The sequence below is a fragment of the Elephas maximus genome, chromosome 10, assembly GCF_024166365.1.
Source record: "Elephas maximus indicus isolate mEleMax1 chromosome 10, mEleMax1 primary haplotype, whole genome shotgun sequence".
Classification (NCBI taxonomy): domain Eukaryota; kingdom Metazoa; phylum Chordata; class Mammalia; order Proboscidea; family Elephantidae; genus Elephas; species Elephas maximus.
The window spans coordinates 85,892,330-85,908,232 of record NC_064828.1 but is presented as its reverse complement, the minus strand read 5'-3'; the positions used below and the strand labels follow the sequence as shown (position 1 = coordinate 85,908,232).

Here is a 15,903-nt window from a genome sequence, read left to right as displayed (position 1 = left end):
CTGTGTCAATCCACGTCGTTGAGGGTCTTCCTCTTTCCCGCTGACCCTGTACTCTGCCAAGCATGATGTCCTTCTCCAGGGACTGATCCCTCCTGACAACATGTCCAAAGTATGTAAGACATAGTCTCGCCATCCTTGCTTCTAAGGAACATTCTGGTTGTACTTCTTCTAAGACAGATTTGTTTGTTCTTTTGGAAGTCCATGGTATATTCAATATTCTTCACCAACACCACAATTCAAAGGTGTCAGTTCTTCTTTGGTCTTCCTTATTCATTGTCCAGCTTTCACATGCATATGATGTGATTGAAAATACCATGGCTTGGGTCAGGCTCATCTTAGTCTTCAAGGTGACATCTTTGCTCTTCAACACTTTAAAGAAGTCGTCTGCTGTAGATTTACCCAATTCAATGCGTCTTTTGATTTCCTGACTGCTGTTTCCATGGCTGTTGATTGTGGATCCAAGTCAAATGAAATCCTTGACAACCTCAATCTTTTCTCAGTTTATCATGATGTTGCTCATTGGTCCAGTTGTGAGGATTTTTGTTTTCTTTATGTCGAGGTGTAATCCATACTGAAGGCTGTGGTCTTTGATCTTCATTAGTAAGTGCTTCAAGTCCTCTTCACTTTCAGCAAGAAAGGCTGCGTCACCTGCATAATGCAGGTTGTTAATGAGTCTTCCTCCAATCCTGATGCCCAGCTCTTCTTTATATAGTCCAGCTTCTCAGACTATTTGCTCAACATACAGATTGAATAGGTATGGTGAAAGAATACAACCCTAACGCACAACTTTCCTGACTTTAAACCAATCAGTATCCCCTTGTTCTGTCCGAACAACTGCCTCTCGATCTATGTAAAGGTTCCTCATGAGCACAATTAAGTGTTCTGGAATTCTCATTCTTAGAAATGTTATCCATAATTTGTTATGATGCACGCAGTCGAATGCCTCTGCATAGTCAATAAAACACAGGTAAACATCCTTCTGGTATTCTCTGCTTTCAGCCAGGATCCATCTGACATCAGCAATGATATCCCTGGTTCCACGTCCTCTTCTGAAACCAGTCTGAATTTCTGGCAGTTCCCTGTCGATATACTGCTGCAGCCCTTTTTGAACGATCTTCAGCAAAATTTTGCTTGCATGTGATATTAATGATATTGTTCTATAGTTTCCACATTCAGTTGGATCACCTTTCTTGGGAATAGGCATAAATATGGACCTCTTCCAGTCAGTTGGCCAGGAAGCTGTCTTCCATATTTCTTGGCATAGATGAGTGAGCACCTCCAGCGCTGCACCTGTTTGCTGAAACATCTTAATTGATATTCCATCAATTCCTGGAGCCTTGTTTTTTGCCAATGCCTTCAGCGCAGCTTGGGCTTCTTCCTTCAGTACCATCGGTTCCTGATCACATGCCACCTCTTGAAATGGATGAACATCAACTAATTCTTTTTGGTATGACGACTCTGGGTATTCCTCCCATCTTCTTTTGAGGCTTCTGCGTCATTTAATATTTTCCCCATAGAATCCTTTGCTATTGCAACTCGAGGCTTGAATTTTTTCAGTTCTTTCAGCTTAAGAAATGCCGAGCGTGTTCTTCCCTTTTGGTTTTCCATCTCCAGCTCTTTGCACATGTCATTATAATACTTTGTCTTCTCGAGAGGCCCTTTTGAAATCTTCTGTTCAGTTCTTTTACTTCATCAATTCTTCCTTTTGCTTTAGTTGCTCGATGTTCGAGAGCAAGTTTCAGAGGCTCGTCTGACATCCATCTTGGTCTTTTCTTTCGTTCAATGACCTCTTGTGCTTTCTTCATGGACGATGTCCTTGATGTCATTCCACAACTTGGCTGGTCTTCAGTCACTAGTGTTCAATGTGTCAAATCTATTCATCAGATGGTCTCTAAATTCAGGTGGGATATACTCAAGGTCATATTTTGGCTCTCACAGACTTGCTCTGATTTTCTTCAGTTTCAGCTTGACCTTGAATATGAGCAATTGATCCCAAAAGAAGTACGAAGTGCTAATAAACACGTTAAAGGTGATCAGAGGATGTGGCATTGGCAAAGGTGTAGAGAAAACGGAATTTCAGCAATACTTAGGCAAAAAAAAAAAAAAAAAATGTACCACTGGCGTGGCCAATCTATTTTTACACAGCAATCCTAAAGAAAAAATCAAATGTTTACTACATCATTATTTTGAAAAAGAAATATACTGGAGGCAGTCTAAACGTCCATCAAGGGTAACAGCTATATACTATTTATAACAGCACACAAAATGACAAAATACCTAGAGGATAAACCTAATCAGGGACATAAAAGACTTATACAATGAAAACTACAAAACGCTACTACAAAAGACTAAAAGAAACGTACATAAATAGGAAAGACATTCCATTCGCATGGATTAGAAGACTTACAATTGTGAAAATGTCAACACTACCAAAAGCAAGCTACTGATAAAATGCAGTGCTGACCCAAATTTCAACAACATTCTTCACTAAAACGGAAAAACTAATAACCAACTTTATATGGAAAGGAAAACCAAATCAAACCAAACCTGTTAACGTTGAGTCGATTCTGACTCACAGTGACCCTATGGGACAGGGGAGAACTGACCCATAGTTTCCATGGTGCACCTGGTGGATTCAAACTGTCGACCCGTCTGTCAGCAGCCGTAGCACTTAACCACTATGCCACCAGGGTTTCATGGAGAGTAAAGAGGCCCCAAATAGCCAAAGTAATATTGAAGAATAAGAATGAAGTAGGAGACCTCACACTCTTCGATCTCAAAACATACTGTACAGCTACAGTAATCAAAACGGTCTATCACTGGTTCAATGACAGACACATAGACCAGTGGAACAGAATTGAGAACCCAGAAATAAATCCATCCATCTATGGACAAATAATTTTCAACAGAGGGTCAACGTCTATTCTATGGGGGAATAAACAGGCTCTTTAACAAATGGTGCTGGCAAAATGGTGCAGAAAAATTAAACAGGGCCCATACCTCACACCATACACAAAAACTAACTCGAAATGGGTCAAAGATCTAAATGCTAAACTTAAAATTATAAAGTTCTGGGAAAAAACATAGGAACAAAATTATGGGACCTAATTTAAAAAATAAAAATAAAACCAACGTAACTACGAACGTACGAACATCAGAAGACAACTGAGATAACTGGGATCTCAAAAATTAAATACTTATACTCATCAAATGACTATCAAAAGAGTAAAGAGAGAGCTAGAGACTGGGAAAAAATCTTCAGGAACAACATATTTGATAAGGCTCTAATCTCTAAAATATACTGAAAACTTCAACGACTGAACAAAAACAAGACAAACAACCCAATTAAAAAATGGGCAAAGGACAGGAAAAGACACTTCACCAAAGATGACAATCCAGTGGCCAAGAAACACATGAAAAGATGCTCGTGATCATTAGCTATTAAAAAAAAAAAGAGAGATGCAAATCAAAACTACAATGAGATATCACCTTAACCCTGCTAAATGATACTCATAAGAAAAAACAAAAAATGCTGGCAAGGCTGTGGGGAGACTGGAACCCTTACCCACTGCTGGTAAGACTGTAAAATGGAAAAACAGTATGGCACTTCTTCAAAAATCTAGAAATAGAACTACCTTATAATTCAGCAATCCCACTCTTAAGAGTATATACCCTAGAAATCAAATAGAAAAGACACAGACATCTGTACACCTATGTTCACTGCAGCACTATTCACAACAGCAAAAAGATGAAAACAACCTATGTGCCCAACAATGGAAGAGTGCATAAACAAAAGGTGGTACACACATATAATGGAATACTACAGAGCCATAAAGAATAATGGTAAGTTCTCCAAACATCTTATTATGTGGATGAATTTGGAGGACATTATGCTGAATGAAATAAGACAATCATAAAAGGACAAATATTGTATGATCTCATTTTTATAAAAATGCAAGAATAAGTACACATACAGAAACCAAAATTCACTGGTGGTTACTAGGGATGGGTGGGGAGGAGAGGAGGAACCAGTCTCTAGATAGTAGTCACTTGGTGTCTAGATAGGTAACACTGTAATGTGGTTGAAGTATGCATAGTCTGACCAAGGTAAATGATGACACTAATAAGTACATATAAAAGAGGTAAATGCTTTGACGTATATAATTTTGAAACAACCAAAAAATGTATGTGGTTACATATGTATGTATGCATATGTGTATAGTTACATACATATGTGTAGATATATATATGTTTCTATATGTGTATACATGTATGTGTGTGCATGCACGTATATAATACAGCACATATGGATGGGCGATTACAGATACTTCTTAAACGTCGTGAAAGACCTCATTGGATTGGTTTTCTAGGCTTAGCATTGAAGGCTTAGGATCATAGTCTCATGGGACAACTTGGTCAACTGGTACAATACAGTTCGTGAAATTTATGTTCTATGTCCTAGTTTGATGAGTAGTGTCTGGAGTCTTGAAAGCTTGAAAGTGGCCATCTAAGATAGAACTATTGGTCTCTCCTGGTCCAGAACAAAAGAGAAAGAAGAAAAGCAAAGACTCACACAAGAAACTAGTCTACAGGGCTAACAGTCTACACGAAACATGGCCTCATCTACCCTGAGACTAAATGAACTATCACTACTAACCGTTCTGATCAGAACCACAATAGATGGGTCCTGATAGAATGGGGGGAAAAATGTAGAAAAGAACTCAAATTCTTAAAAAATCCAGACTTGCTGGACCGGTTGAGACTAAAGTACTCCCCAAGACTATTGCCCTCAGATACACTTTAAACCAAAATTATCCCGAGGCCATCTTTTAGATAAATAACAGATAAGCTCATAAAATAAAAAATATCACACGAGTACTACACTCATTTAAAAAAATCATCTATATGAGACAAAACAGTCAACAATTACTCTGAAGTACAAATGAGAAGGTAAGGGGGCAGGAAAATTAGATTACTGGAAACAGAACAATCGGAAGTGAAATAATGAACATGATGACACATCGTGAAAAACATAACTGATGTCACTTGAACAATTCCTGTAGGAACTGTTAAATGGGAACCTAACTTGCTGTGTAAACTTCCACCCAAAACACAGTATTATTAAAAAAAAAGAAGAGTAACAGCTAAATAAGTTATGACACCATTCCTGTATGTGTGTATCTCACATGCCTATGTACTAAAAGATGTGGAATCATATACAAGCCATTACATATGGTTAGCCTCACTCAAATCATGGGAAAGCCATCGTTATAAAATAAAGGGTAAAAAGTATATCTATATGCAGTATGACTCCACTTTGTGTAAAAGAGAAGAATACACTTAAGGAAGTCTATAATGGGACTGAATAAAATATAAACGGTATCTCTGCATAATGGCCTAATGGGCAGTTTTTATTTTTTAATCTGTAACTTGTAAGTTCACACAACAATTATGTTTAAGCATGATAGAAAGTAAAAAAAAAAAAATTATTTGGTTAAACAAAAGTGAATCAAAGTTTAAGCCCTTACAGCCACAAAAAATCATGTTTCCTCCTAACTCAGGGAATGATGGCACAATAGGTATCAACATTGAATGCCCTGCCCCACAGCGTTTCCTAGGCTGCAAGTCTTTACAGAAGACGGCTGCCACATCTTTCTCCCGTGAAACAGGTGGTGGGTTGAAACTGCCAATCTTCTGGTTAGCAGCTGAGCACTTAACCACTGCGCCACCAGGGCTCATAACCACCAGCAATGATAAAAACATAGGCAAGTTATTTAACCTCTTCACCTAAGTTTCCTCATCTGTAAAAGACAATCATCTCCTCCACTTTTCTCATGTTGTGAAGACTATGAAAACTCAAAACGGTTTTTACACGAACCTATAATAATAAAACCTCACATCATTAATCACTAATGATGATAAATGGACTAGATATAAAATATTGTAGAAATATAGTAGTAAAGGAACAGCACACATATAATATTCTAATTGGGATTAAAGGCTGTAATAAAAACCAAGCTATGTGAAACAAATTGCGGAAAAATATGAATTGTAGAAAACATGTTCCTAGTTCATAAGGGCAGATGAGGAAGAGTAGATGACTCAACTCTTAATGAATTAACAACAAAATAAAATAAATATTCAGAAAAGGATCTCAAATCCTTTCCCTGTCTAAATTCCCAGATATATCTGTGAGTTTTTCTGTTTATTAACTGGAGCGATTGGGTATAGTTTGTGAGTTAGCACAAATTTAGGCTTTGTATTTAGTGGTTTAGCTACTAATTTTATAATGGAATTTCAAACACGATATTGAGAGGTGATTAAAAAAAAAAGTACCTGCTAACTTGAAAAGAGCACAAAGAACTAGATTATAACTAAAGCCTACACGTACAAGGACAAGATGAGGCAATAACACAAAATGGGCAGCATATATTTTGGTATAGGAGTATGATGAAATGCTATGCAACCACTAAAAACAAAGTTGTATGATTAAAACAGATCTATATGAATTATATAGATAAAATAGGTCTATAAAAGAATTTTTTTAATATAAATTATATAGAATAAAATAGATTTATATGAACTATGGAGCCCTGGTGGAGCAATGGTTAAGAGCACAGCAGCTAACCAAAAGGTTGGCAGTTCAAGTCTATCAGCTGCTCCTTGGAAACCCTAACTCTCTCTTATAGGGTCACTATGAGTCAGAACTGACTCAATGGCAACAGGAACATGTATTAGCCATTGAAAGTTCTCAAACATTTGATTCAGAGTGGTAAAAACAAATTGCAGAATACATATAGTATGATGATATCAACCTATTTAAAGGCATATATATTAAAGAGGATATTGCTTATAGATATATATAAAACCTATATGTATCAAAAATAAAAAACAAGATTTTATACAGATCGAATTCTCAACAATGGTTGTACCAGAGGAGAAAAAAAGGGAAGGATTTTAATTAAGAACTTCCAATTTCAGTAACATAGTAGACTAACCTGAAGCTACAAGCAGAAAAGCTGTAACAAAGTAATATAATTAAATTAGCTTAAAAAATGTGAAATTTTCAGGAGAAACAGAAATTTAGAGCTAGGGAAGTAAGCTGTGGCAGTGCAGTGAGCTACAGGACCAAATAACGACTTAGGGGGCTAAAAGTGGCGGTGCTAGAACTGATTTCCCAATATAGAGGACCTCAATGAAAGGGTGACTAAAAAATGCCTATGCAAAGGATATGACCAGGCACTTTACTAAAGAAGACATTCAGGCGGCGAAGAGATACATGAGGAAATGCTCTCAATCATTAGCCATTAGAGAAATGCAAATCAAAACTACAATGAGATTCCATCTCACTCCAACAAGGCTGGCATTAATCCAAAAAACACAAAATAATAAATATTGGAGAGGTTGTGGAAAGACTGGAACACTTACATAGTGCTGGTGGGAATGTAAAATGGTACAACCACTTTGGAAATCCATTTGGCACTTCCTTAAAAAGCTAGGAATAGAATTAGCATATGATCCAGCAAACCCACTCTTTGGAATATATCCTAGAGAAATAAGAGCCTTTACACGAGCGGATATATGCACACCCATGTCCACTGCAGTACTGTTTACAATAGCTGAAAGTTGGGAGCAACCAAGGTGCCCATCAACGGAAGAATGGATTAACTACGGTATATTCACACAATGGAATACTACGTACGCATCGATAAAGACCAATGCTGAATCCATGAAACATTTCATAACATGGAGAAATCTGGAAGGCATTATGCTGAGTGAAATCAGTCAACTGCCAAAGGATAAATATTGTATAAGACCACTATTATAAGAACTGGAGAAACAGTTTAAGCAAAGAAGAAAATACTTTTTGATGGTTACGAGAGGCGGGGGAGGGTGGGAAGGAAGCAGAGGGGTATTCACTAATTAGATAGTAGATAAGTCTCATTTTAGGTGAAGGGAAAGACAATACACAACACAGGAGAGGCCAACACAAATGGACTAAACCAAAAACAAAGAAGTTTCCTTAATAAACTGAACACTTCAAAGGCCAGTGTAGCAGGGGCGGGGTTTGAAGACCATGATTTCAGGGGACATCTAAGTCAATTGGCATAATAAAATCTATTAAGAAAATATTCTGCATCCCACTTCGGAGAGTGGCACCTGGGGTCTTAAGCGCTAGCAAGCGGCCATCTAAGATGCATCAACTGGTCTCAACCTGCCTGGAACATGGAAGAATGAAGAACACCAAAGACACAAAATAATTATGAGCCTAAGAGACAGAAAGGACCACATAAACCAGAGACTATATCAGCCTGAGACCGGAAGAGCTAGACGGTGCCTGGCCACAACTGATGACTGCCCTGACAGGGAACTCAACAGAGAAACCCTGAGGGAGCAGGAGAGCAGTGGGATGCACACCCCAAATTCTCATAAAAAGACCAGACTTAATGGTCAGACTGGGACGGGAGGGACCCCAGAGGCCATGGACCCCAGACCTCCTGTTAGCCCGGGGCAGGAACCATTCCCAAAGCCAATTCTTCAGGCAGGGATTGGACTGGAATAGGGCATGGAAAATGATACTGGTGAAGAATGAGCTTCTTGGATCAAGTGGTCACATGAGACTGTTGGCATCTCCTGTCTGGAGGGGAGATGAGAGGGCAGAGAGGGCCAGAAGCTACCCGACTGCACAAGAGGAGAGAGAGTGGAAGGAAGTACTGTGCTATCTCATCAGAGGGAGAGCAATCAGGAGTGTACAGCAAGGTGTATGTAAATTTTTATATGAGAGACTGACCTGATTTGTAAACTTTCACTTAAAGCACAATTAAAAAAAAAAATGCCTATCAACCCAGGGAGACAAGAGGGAATCATGTCTTTGCCCAAACACTGGGTGGACAGTTGGTGTGTGCTAACCATAAAGTTAAAAATTGATATTTTAACCTGTGCTGTGTGTATGTGTGAGAGAGCTAGCAAGCAAAAAAAATAAGGGAATTCTCTCATTATGTAAATGTAAATGATCCTATAGAAAATTGATGACTTTTGGTTCTATTAAAGGTATCAAGAAATAACAACTTCTTTAAAGCCTTACCTTGATCGACTCCGATCCTTATTTCGATCCGAGCTCCTTTCTCGGTCTCGGTCACGATCTCTCTCCCGCTCCCGATCTCGATCTCTCTCTTTTGTCCGGTCACGATCCCTATCCCGTTCTCGTTCCCGCTCCCGTTCCTTCTCCTTTTCTCGTTCACGTTCTCTTTCCCTTTCTCGTTCCCGTTCTCGCCTTTCTCGTTCCCTTTCACGCTCCCTCTCTCTTTCTCTCCGTTCTTTCTCAATTTCCTGTCTTTCTTTCTCCTTTTTGCCTTTCTCTTCTTCCAGTTTCTAGAAACCAATAAAAGCACTTTTAGAGTTAACTCTGTAGTTCCAGTATGCAGATTACTCCCGGCGCACTGCCCAATACTGGGAACAAAAACACCAAACCACTGGTATTTTAATACTGAATACTTGTGGTTTTTTAACATGACAAATCAAACTGAAGCAATCACCAGACTAGATAGATTTTGGGCAAACCATGTTCTCTACAGACAAGGAATCTCCAATCTTGGATGCTGGGAGATTGTATCAAGTGCAGCTGGCCACACAATGGCTATGTAATAACTAAAATGATCATGGGAAGTGTCGTGATTCACAGTAACTTTGGGAAATATAATCAACCACTCAGGACTTAACTAAAACTTAATTCTGCCCATTGTTAATTTCTGTCAATCAGTGGGACTACTGATACTCATTAGAACCCCAGACTTCCCACTACCTATAGATTTACTAGTTGAGGATTTCAAAGGGAGGTTGGGAGGAGAGTCAGGTCAGTATAATGCAACAGAAATAATCTGCCATTTGCTTTCCCACCCTCCAAAAGAAAGATGAGCTGAATTAAGCCAAGATCTACCTTATTCTCTACGGAAACATTTATCCCACCATTGTAAGACAGACACCCCACCAAATACAAAAAGTTTAAAAATCACTCACTTCAAGCAAAAACGTACATAATCTTAATATTTTCATTTAACTTAGTTTTAAAAGCAACACATTTATACCCATTATGCCTATAAGACGATAAAAAATATATTAACAATGATAAATCCATCCTTGGAAGCAACGATTGTGTATTAACTTACAGATGTTGTGCTAGGACATGGCTCGCCAACACTGGATTAACCTTGCCTATAAGCTATGTTTCTGGGAGGAAGAGCAAGTACATGGTTCACAAATAAACCAAATAACAAAGTCAGACCAAGTTTGTACCCTGACAAGATTACCAGTGTACCACATGGTTTCTACACAAACTCACAAAAAAATACCCCAAACAAGAAAAACAAAACACATTTAGCCCTTCGGTTCCATGTTTAGTGTCACGAAAATTTAAACTGCAACAATAAAATGTTCATTTTTTTCTTTTCTCAGTTATGTAAAGCATTTAAAACAACTTTAAAAAGCAATCTTACCTTTTAAGATACTTTTTCTCTTGCTCATGGATCAGAGGACTGACAGAGAATTATGAAAGAAAAGCTAATGCATAAGAGATCAATATATTCAGCTGCTCTACCAGTCTGTATCAAAGTAGAATGCAGGCAAAGCCAATACTGAATACATTGAAATTACAAAGGGAAGAGAAAAGAAATGGTAGAAAGAGGACAGAACCTGAAAGCTATAGGGGCAAAATCTCATTTCTGAAACAGTTCTAATGTAACAGAAAAATTTATACTGTAAAAATGGGGCTCGACTACATAAAACTTACCTCAGTGTCATACACTTATAAAGAAATCTGTTTATTTCTGAGATAACAGATACTTACAGATTATTTTAGCTGTCCCAATAATAATTTGCAGAATTCTTATGTTTTTCACTCTTGCTTATTCTTAAGTGTATAATTTTACTTACGTAATCAATAATTTGTTTCAGACCTCAATTCAAAAGTTTTGCTCTAAGTAAAGGAAAAAAATGAATGAATCTGGTCCGTACTAATTGGTTTTCTAAAAGGTTACATATACAGCACATATGGGTATACATACAAGTATGTATTTAAGACCAAAAAAACCTGGAGAAAAATGAGATGGGGCAACTATAGAAAGATGTAAGAAAATTATGAAGTAATGAAGAAAAAAGGACAGATAAAAAAATCATAAATCTTACCTCGTTCTCTCTTCAGACTCGTCCGTGCTGTAAATGGACGCCCCCTGCCACGCTGATACCCTGACAGTCCGTGGTTATTTAATAAACTCATACCAAAACATGCAAAGGTTCACTGAGCTCATTTTTTGTTACTGGATTCCAAATGTCCCCTTTAACCACACCACCCCAATAAAAAGAACTGTGAATTTTGCTTTTAATTTTTCTTTTTGAAGGACATTTTGGAAATTCAAAACATTCCCCCCATGAAAGGCAGTCAAATGCCTGACAGCTTCTCAAACTGCGAAGCAAACATCTTTGAATTAATTTTTTTTTAACACGATTTCCTCATGATTTACCAATGACATGACATGGTTTGTTTAACAAATAAAAAACAACAAAAAGGGGGTAAACCACACACACACTGTATACCATTTTCAAGCTTACTCAGATCGATCCTGATTTTGAATATTAAACCATAAGTATTCACAAAAACTGACTTCCCCAGACTACCTTTTTAACTCTCAAAATTAATTTTGGGAGAGTAATACTTATGCTTTTAGATACATTCAGTTCTGAAAAAAGCACTATGTGAACTAGGGCTAGGTATCTGGATAATAATTGTTTAGAAGCATTATCATGAATTTTCAACTTGAGATTCTGAAAGCGTTAAGACTGACTGAAAAGAAAAAGTGAACACTTAACATTTCACTGAGTGAAAGGCCGCGCTCAGTCTATGAATAAGGACCAGTAACATCTTATTACCTCTGATATCAAACTATTGCATGCAGTGTTTGCATTTCACTGTCCATAAGCATTACCTTCAAAATGAGCAAACATTCACAGATGCACTGTCAATGAGAGAAGCTTTCATAGGCAAAACTCGTGAGTGGGATTTACTATGCACAAATACCCCATTTCCAAGCCAGTTACCCCTTTGCATATTTTTCTGAGGGGGCATCCATAAATATAATAAAAAACAGAAGCTCATACTTACATCCTATTCCTTGTTACTTTCCAAGCTGAGAGTTTCATCTTGCATTAGTCACCATATGATCTCTATCATAATGGTGGGGGTCAATGAATAGATTAGCTTTATGGGAATTTACAGTTCTTCCATGCATCTAAAATTTGGTAAGTCTGGTAACCACTGACCTACTTTTTAAAATTTCCCCCTCTCACCTTAAATCTATACAAATATAATCTTAAATTTTAATTTTAGCTCTAAAGAAAAGGTTTTCCTAAGTTAAACTGCCCCCAGAAGTATACTACACTGTATGTCATCCTGCTGCCCCCCTAAATCTGGTTTAAACCTGACCTTGATGTTTATGTTGAAACCTTTAAAAAAAAAAAAAAAACCTTTCATTCATATTAAAGCGAGATGACTGCTGAGCAATCAGTAACTGAAAAACTAAGCACGCTACGTCAAGGACCACTTTAATATGGTATTAGTCTTCCGTTTCTTGGTTTCTATCTAATTATCAATTAAACCTATAAAAAGCATTTAAAATTAATTCTAATGTAAGGTTGATTTTCTTTTTGTCTCTTTGCTTTGGATTCTGTAAAAAGTCTAGTTTGGTATCAAGTGGAAAAGATAAGACTACTACCTTGTGTGTGTCTCGGAATTTGCTGATCTCTCGGGATATCAGGTCTCTTTTGTCTTCTTCCATTTCTATAGCATTTATATCCTCCTAAAACACAAGCAGAACAAGAGAAAATGCATAAACATCAGTCTGCCACCATACAAAGAGATAAAGTTTTTATTTTGTACAGGTCTTACAGAAAAAGGTGGTAAATAAAGACCTTCCACAGTAACAAACCTACCAATCTGAAGTCAAACAGCAAAAGATCAGATGAACAAGAATCACAAATGCGGCAACTAACAGTAAACGCAGTTAATGTCAAAGCCTACAACGTAAACTAACCTTAGTGATGAGTGGATAAGGGATCAGTGGAGCCACTGGAAATCTGCGGAAAATCTGCGGAAAAATCCACAAAAGATTGTTTTTAAAAAAGAGTTCACCCTACTCTGCAAAACAACTCTCTGTATGTTTATACTTTAAGCAATACAATATTTCTGTGACATTTTCTGGACAGTAAAAAGATTTCACTCACTCTCTACGGCCTCCTCTTCACCCACCCATCACCCACCACCTCCTCTTCCTCTGAAGGAATAAGGAGGGTCTAATACACTACACTACAGCTAGGAAGAATGGCATGGTGAACTACTTCCAAAAATCAGCCAAGGTAAACCTACGGATCACAACAGTCCAATTTAAAATTGATGATGGGGATGGCACAGGACCAGGCAATGTTTTGCTCCATTGTGCGTGGGATTGCCATGAGTAGGGGGCTGACTTGACCGCAGCGAACAACAATACACCGGAACAGGACTTTTCCCCTGATCATCTCCAGGACACAGGAAACAATCATACCAACAAAATTTACCCATAATTCCTATCACAGAGCAGGATTTCTTTCACCTCTTCCTCCCAACTCATATGAAACGGTTATTTTTCTCTTTCTCCATTAACAGGCCAGCCTTATAGGCCTCAATTTTTTTTTCAATGACTACATACCCCAAAAGATTAGCACTTCCCCATAGATTCTGAATAGACTAACACTATTTTCAACAGATTGGAACTTCATTGAGTGGGTTTTTATGACCATCAGGAAGAACTAAGCCGAGTAATAAAACTAATTTGGCCACAAAGAAAACCGAAGATCGCCTAATAAGGCACTAAAATCCAAATAATAATATAAATCATAAATATCCCTAGACAATCACCGTATGTTTTATAGTCCTTTCTCATAGTACATACTACCCATGAATATAAAATGTTTCCAATATTTTTAAAGAACACTTCCTGTAATTTTCCTAAGTTTATCCAAAGAAATGACTATAAGAGAACAAAAAACATTTCCTTTCAACCAGGACTCCCTACTGTTCAATTAGCTTAGGCTGACAAAGTAGGGAGTACATCGGGGAGGAGTGTTTCATCGTGTATTCCTCCTTCACAGTCCACCAGTTAGATGCTCAACAGCATTATACACGGAGAGGACTGAGACACGGCTTCTACAGGAAAGACCGCTGACAAAGAATAAGTGAAATCCTCCAGGGAGATATGCTCAGAACAGAGACAGAACAACCATAATGAAGGGACAAACCACAATTAGGGGGCAAGGCAAAACAGGGACAGTCCCTTCATGACCTCGACCCCCATTTTTTAAAAAAATCTTACTTTATCCCTTATTTTCAGCTCCAAATTTGTCACTCAAGTTTTTTACTGAATTTAAATCCATGCCACTGCATTTCAAACATATAAGACAAACATTTTGGTCAAAATATGAGAATAAGCTAGTTGGTAAAGCACAATCAAATTAGGCTTAACAGTATATTGTTATAAATGCTAGTTCTTCTGTTTTCCCCTCAAAAGTTGAAATGTAATCAAAGCACAAGAGTGACACCATAAAAAATAAACTGTAGAAATGACTGTTTTGTCAGAAATCAGTAACACATACGTCCTCCTTCTTTTCCTTCTTCTTCTTCCTAGGATGAGAGTCAGATTCCTGTGAGGGGGCATTGAGCTCGCTTGAGTATTCACGTATTAAAACTTCAATGGCCCCTTTAATCATCTGATCTCTTCTCTTTGTTTCTTCATCTAAGGCTTCTTCATCATCGTTAGTGACCGTCTCTGGCCTGACATTCTTAAGCAACAAGGCAAATTCAAAAGAGAAAAAAAATCAAACAAGAAAATGAAAATCATTTTGGCAAACAAACAAAAAGGAAAAGCAATGTGTTCTCTTAAACATCTCTATATTCCAATTAAATTAAATATGGAGTTGGCTTTGTTCTTAACTTCACAAAACTGTTGCATTTCTTTTATTCAGTTTTTCCCTGAGGCACTGGTGCTTTATTATTTTCTTTTCCTCTTCTCCCTTGATAGCTGTAATTCTGGCTCCTAACCAGTAAAAAACATTAAATGGCATGACTATCATTTTCAGATTGTCTTGCTCAATAGTTGTAGAAATTAACAATATTTACTAAATAACTGATTCCTGCAAATACACATTAACACTGTCAATTTAATTAAGTGAAAAAAGGAAAATATAATTTTATGTACACTACAGTAGCCACCACATAAAACAGACAAAAGTAGGGTAAACAAAAAAGTACTAGACAGCTGTTATACACAAAAACACAAGTATCAGGTAAGTTAAGGGCAGAAATCATAACTTCTCTCTCCTCTCCATTTTCTACAATTTTTATAATATGGAAACACTACTTAAAAAAAAAAACAACTATTCATATAAGAAATCGATTCTAAATACTACATGTCCTCTCCATGACCTAAGCATATTAACATAGCAAAAAAAAATCCATGCTGTAATGTTCTCACAAATAAGTAACTGAATATTTGCAGGATTTTATTAACAATCTTCTAAGAAAACTCTAGATTGTTAACTCTAAGTCTCCGTGAAAAAGAAATTACTGGCTTCTAATGTGCTAACTGTTTCTATCTTAATTTTAAACTATTTTAAACTCCCTGGTTAAGGAATTAATGCAGTTGAAACCACAAATGTGTACAGTGTCACCTCGGAACTTTGGATAGTTTACAGTTACTATTAACTACTGACTTCTAAAAACAGGGAAGGGGAGAGAAATGTCTAACAAAGGAGCAACAAACAAAAGAACTGATAAAAGTCACTTTATTCTCTGTAATTTAAAACTATATATACACATAC

General features: G+C 37.2%; 1 protein-coding gene across 3 annotated transcripts in view; it reads right to left on the bottom strand.

Moving 5' to 3' along the window:
* Positions 1-15,903, bottom strand: part of RBM25 (RNA binding motif protein 25) — a 52,028-nt gene that overhangs the window by 12,618 nt on the left and 23,507 nt on the right. For all 3 annotated transcript variants that reach the window (XM_049897847.1, XM_049897845.1, XM_049897846.1), the window contains 4 exons: positions 14,680-14,865; positions 13,083-13,136; positions 12,765-12,848; positions 9,086-9,372 (listed from right to left, as the gene is read on the bottom strand). In XM_049897847.1, the coding sequence (XP_049753804.1) occupies positions 9,086-9,372; positions 12,765-12,848; positions 13,083-13,136; positions 14,680-14,865 (611 nt within the window). The remainder of the gene's footprint in view (positions 1-9,085; positions 9,373-12,764; positions 12,849-13,082; positions 13,137-14,679; positions 14,866-15,903) is intronic.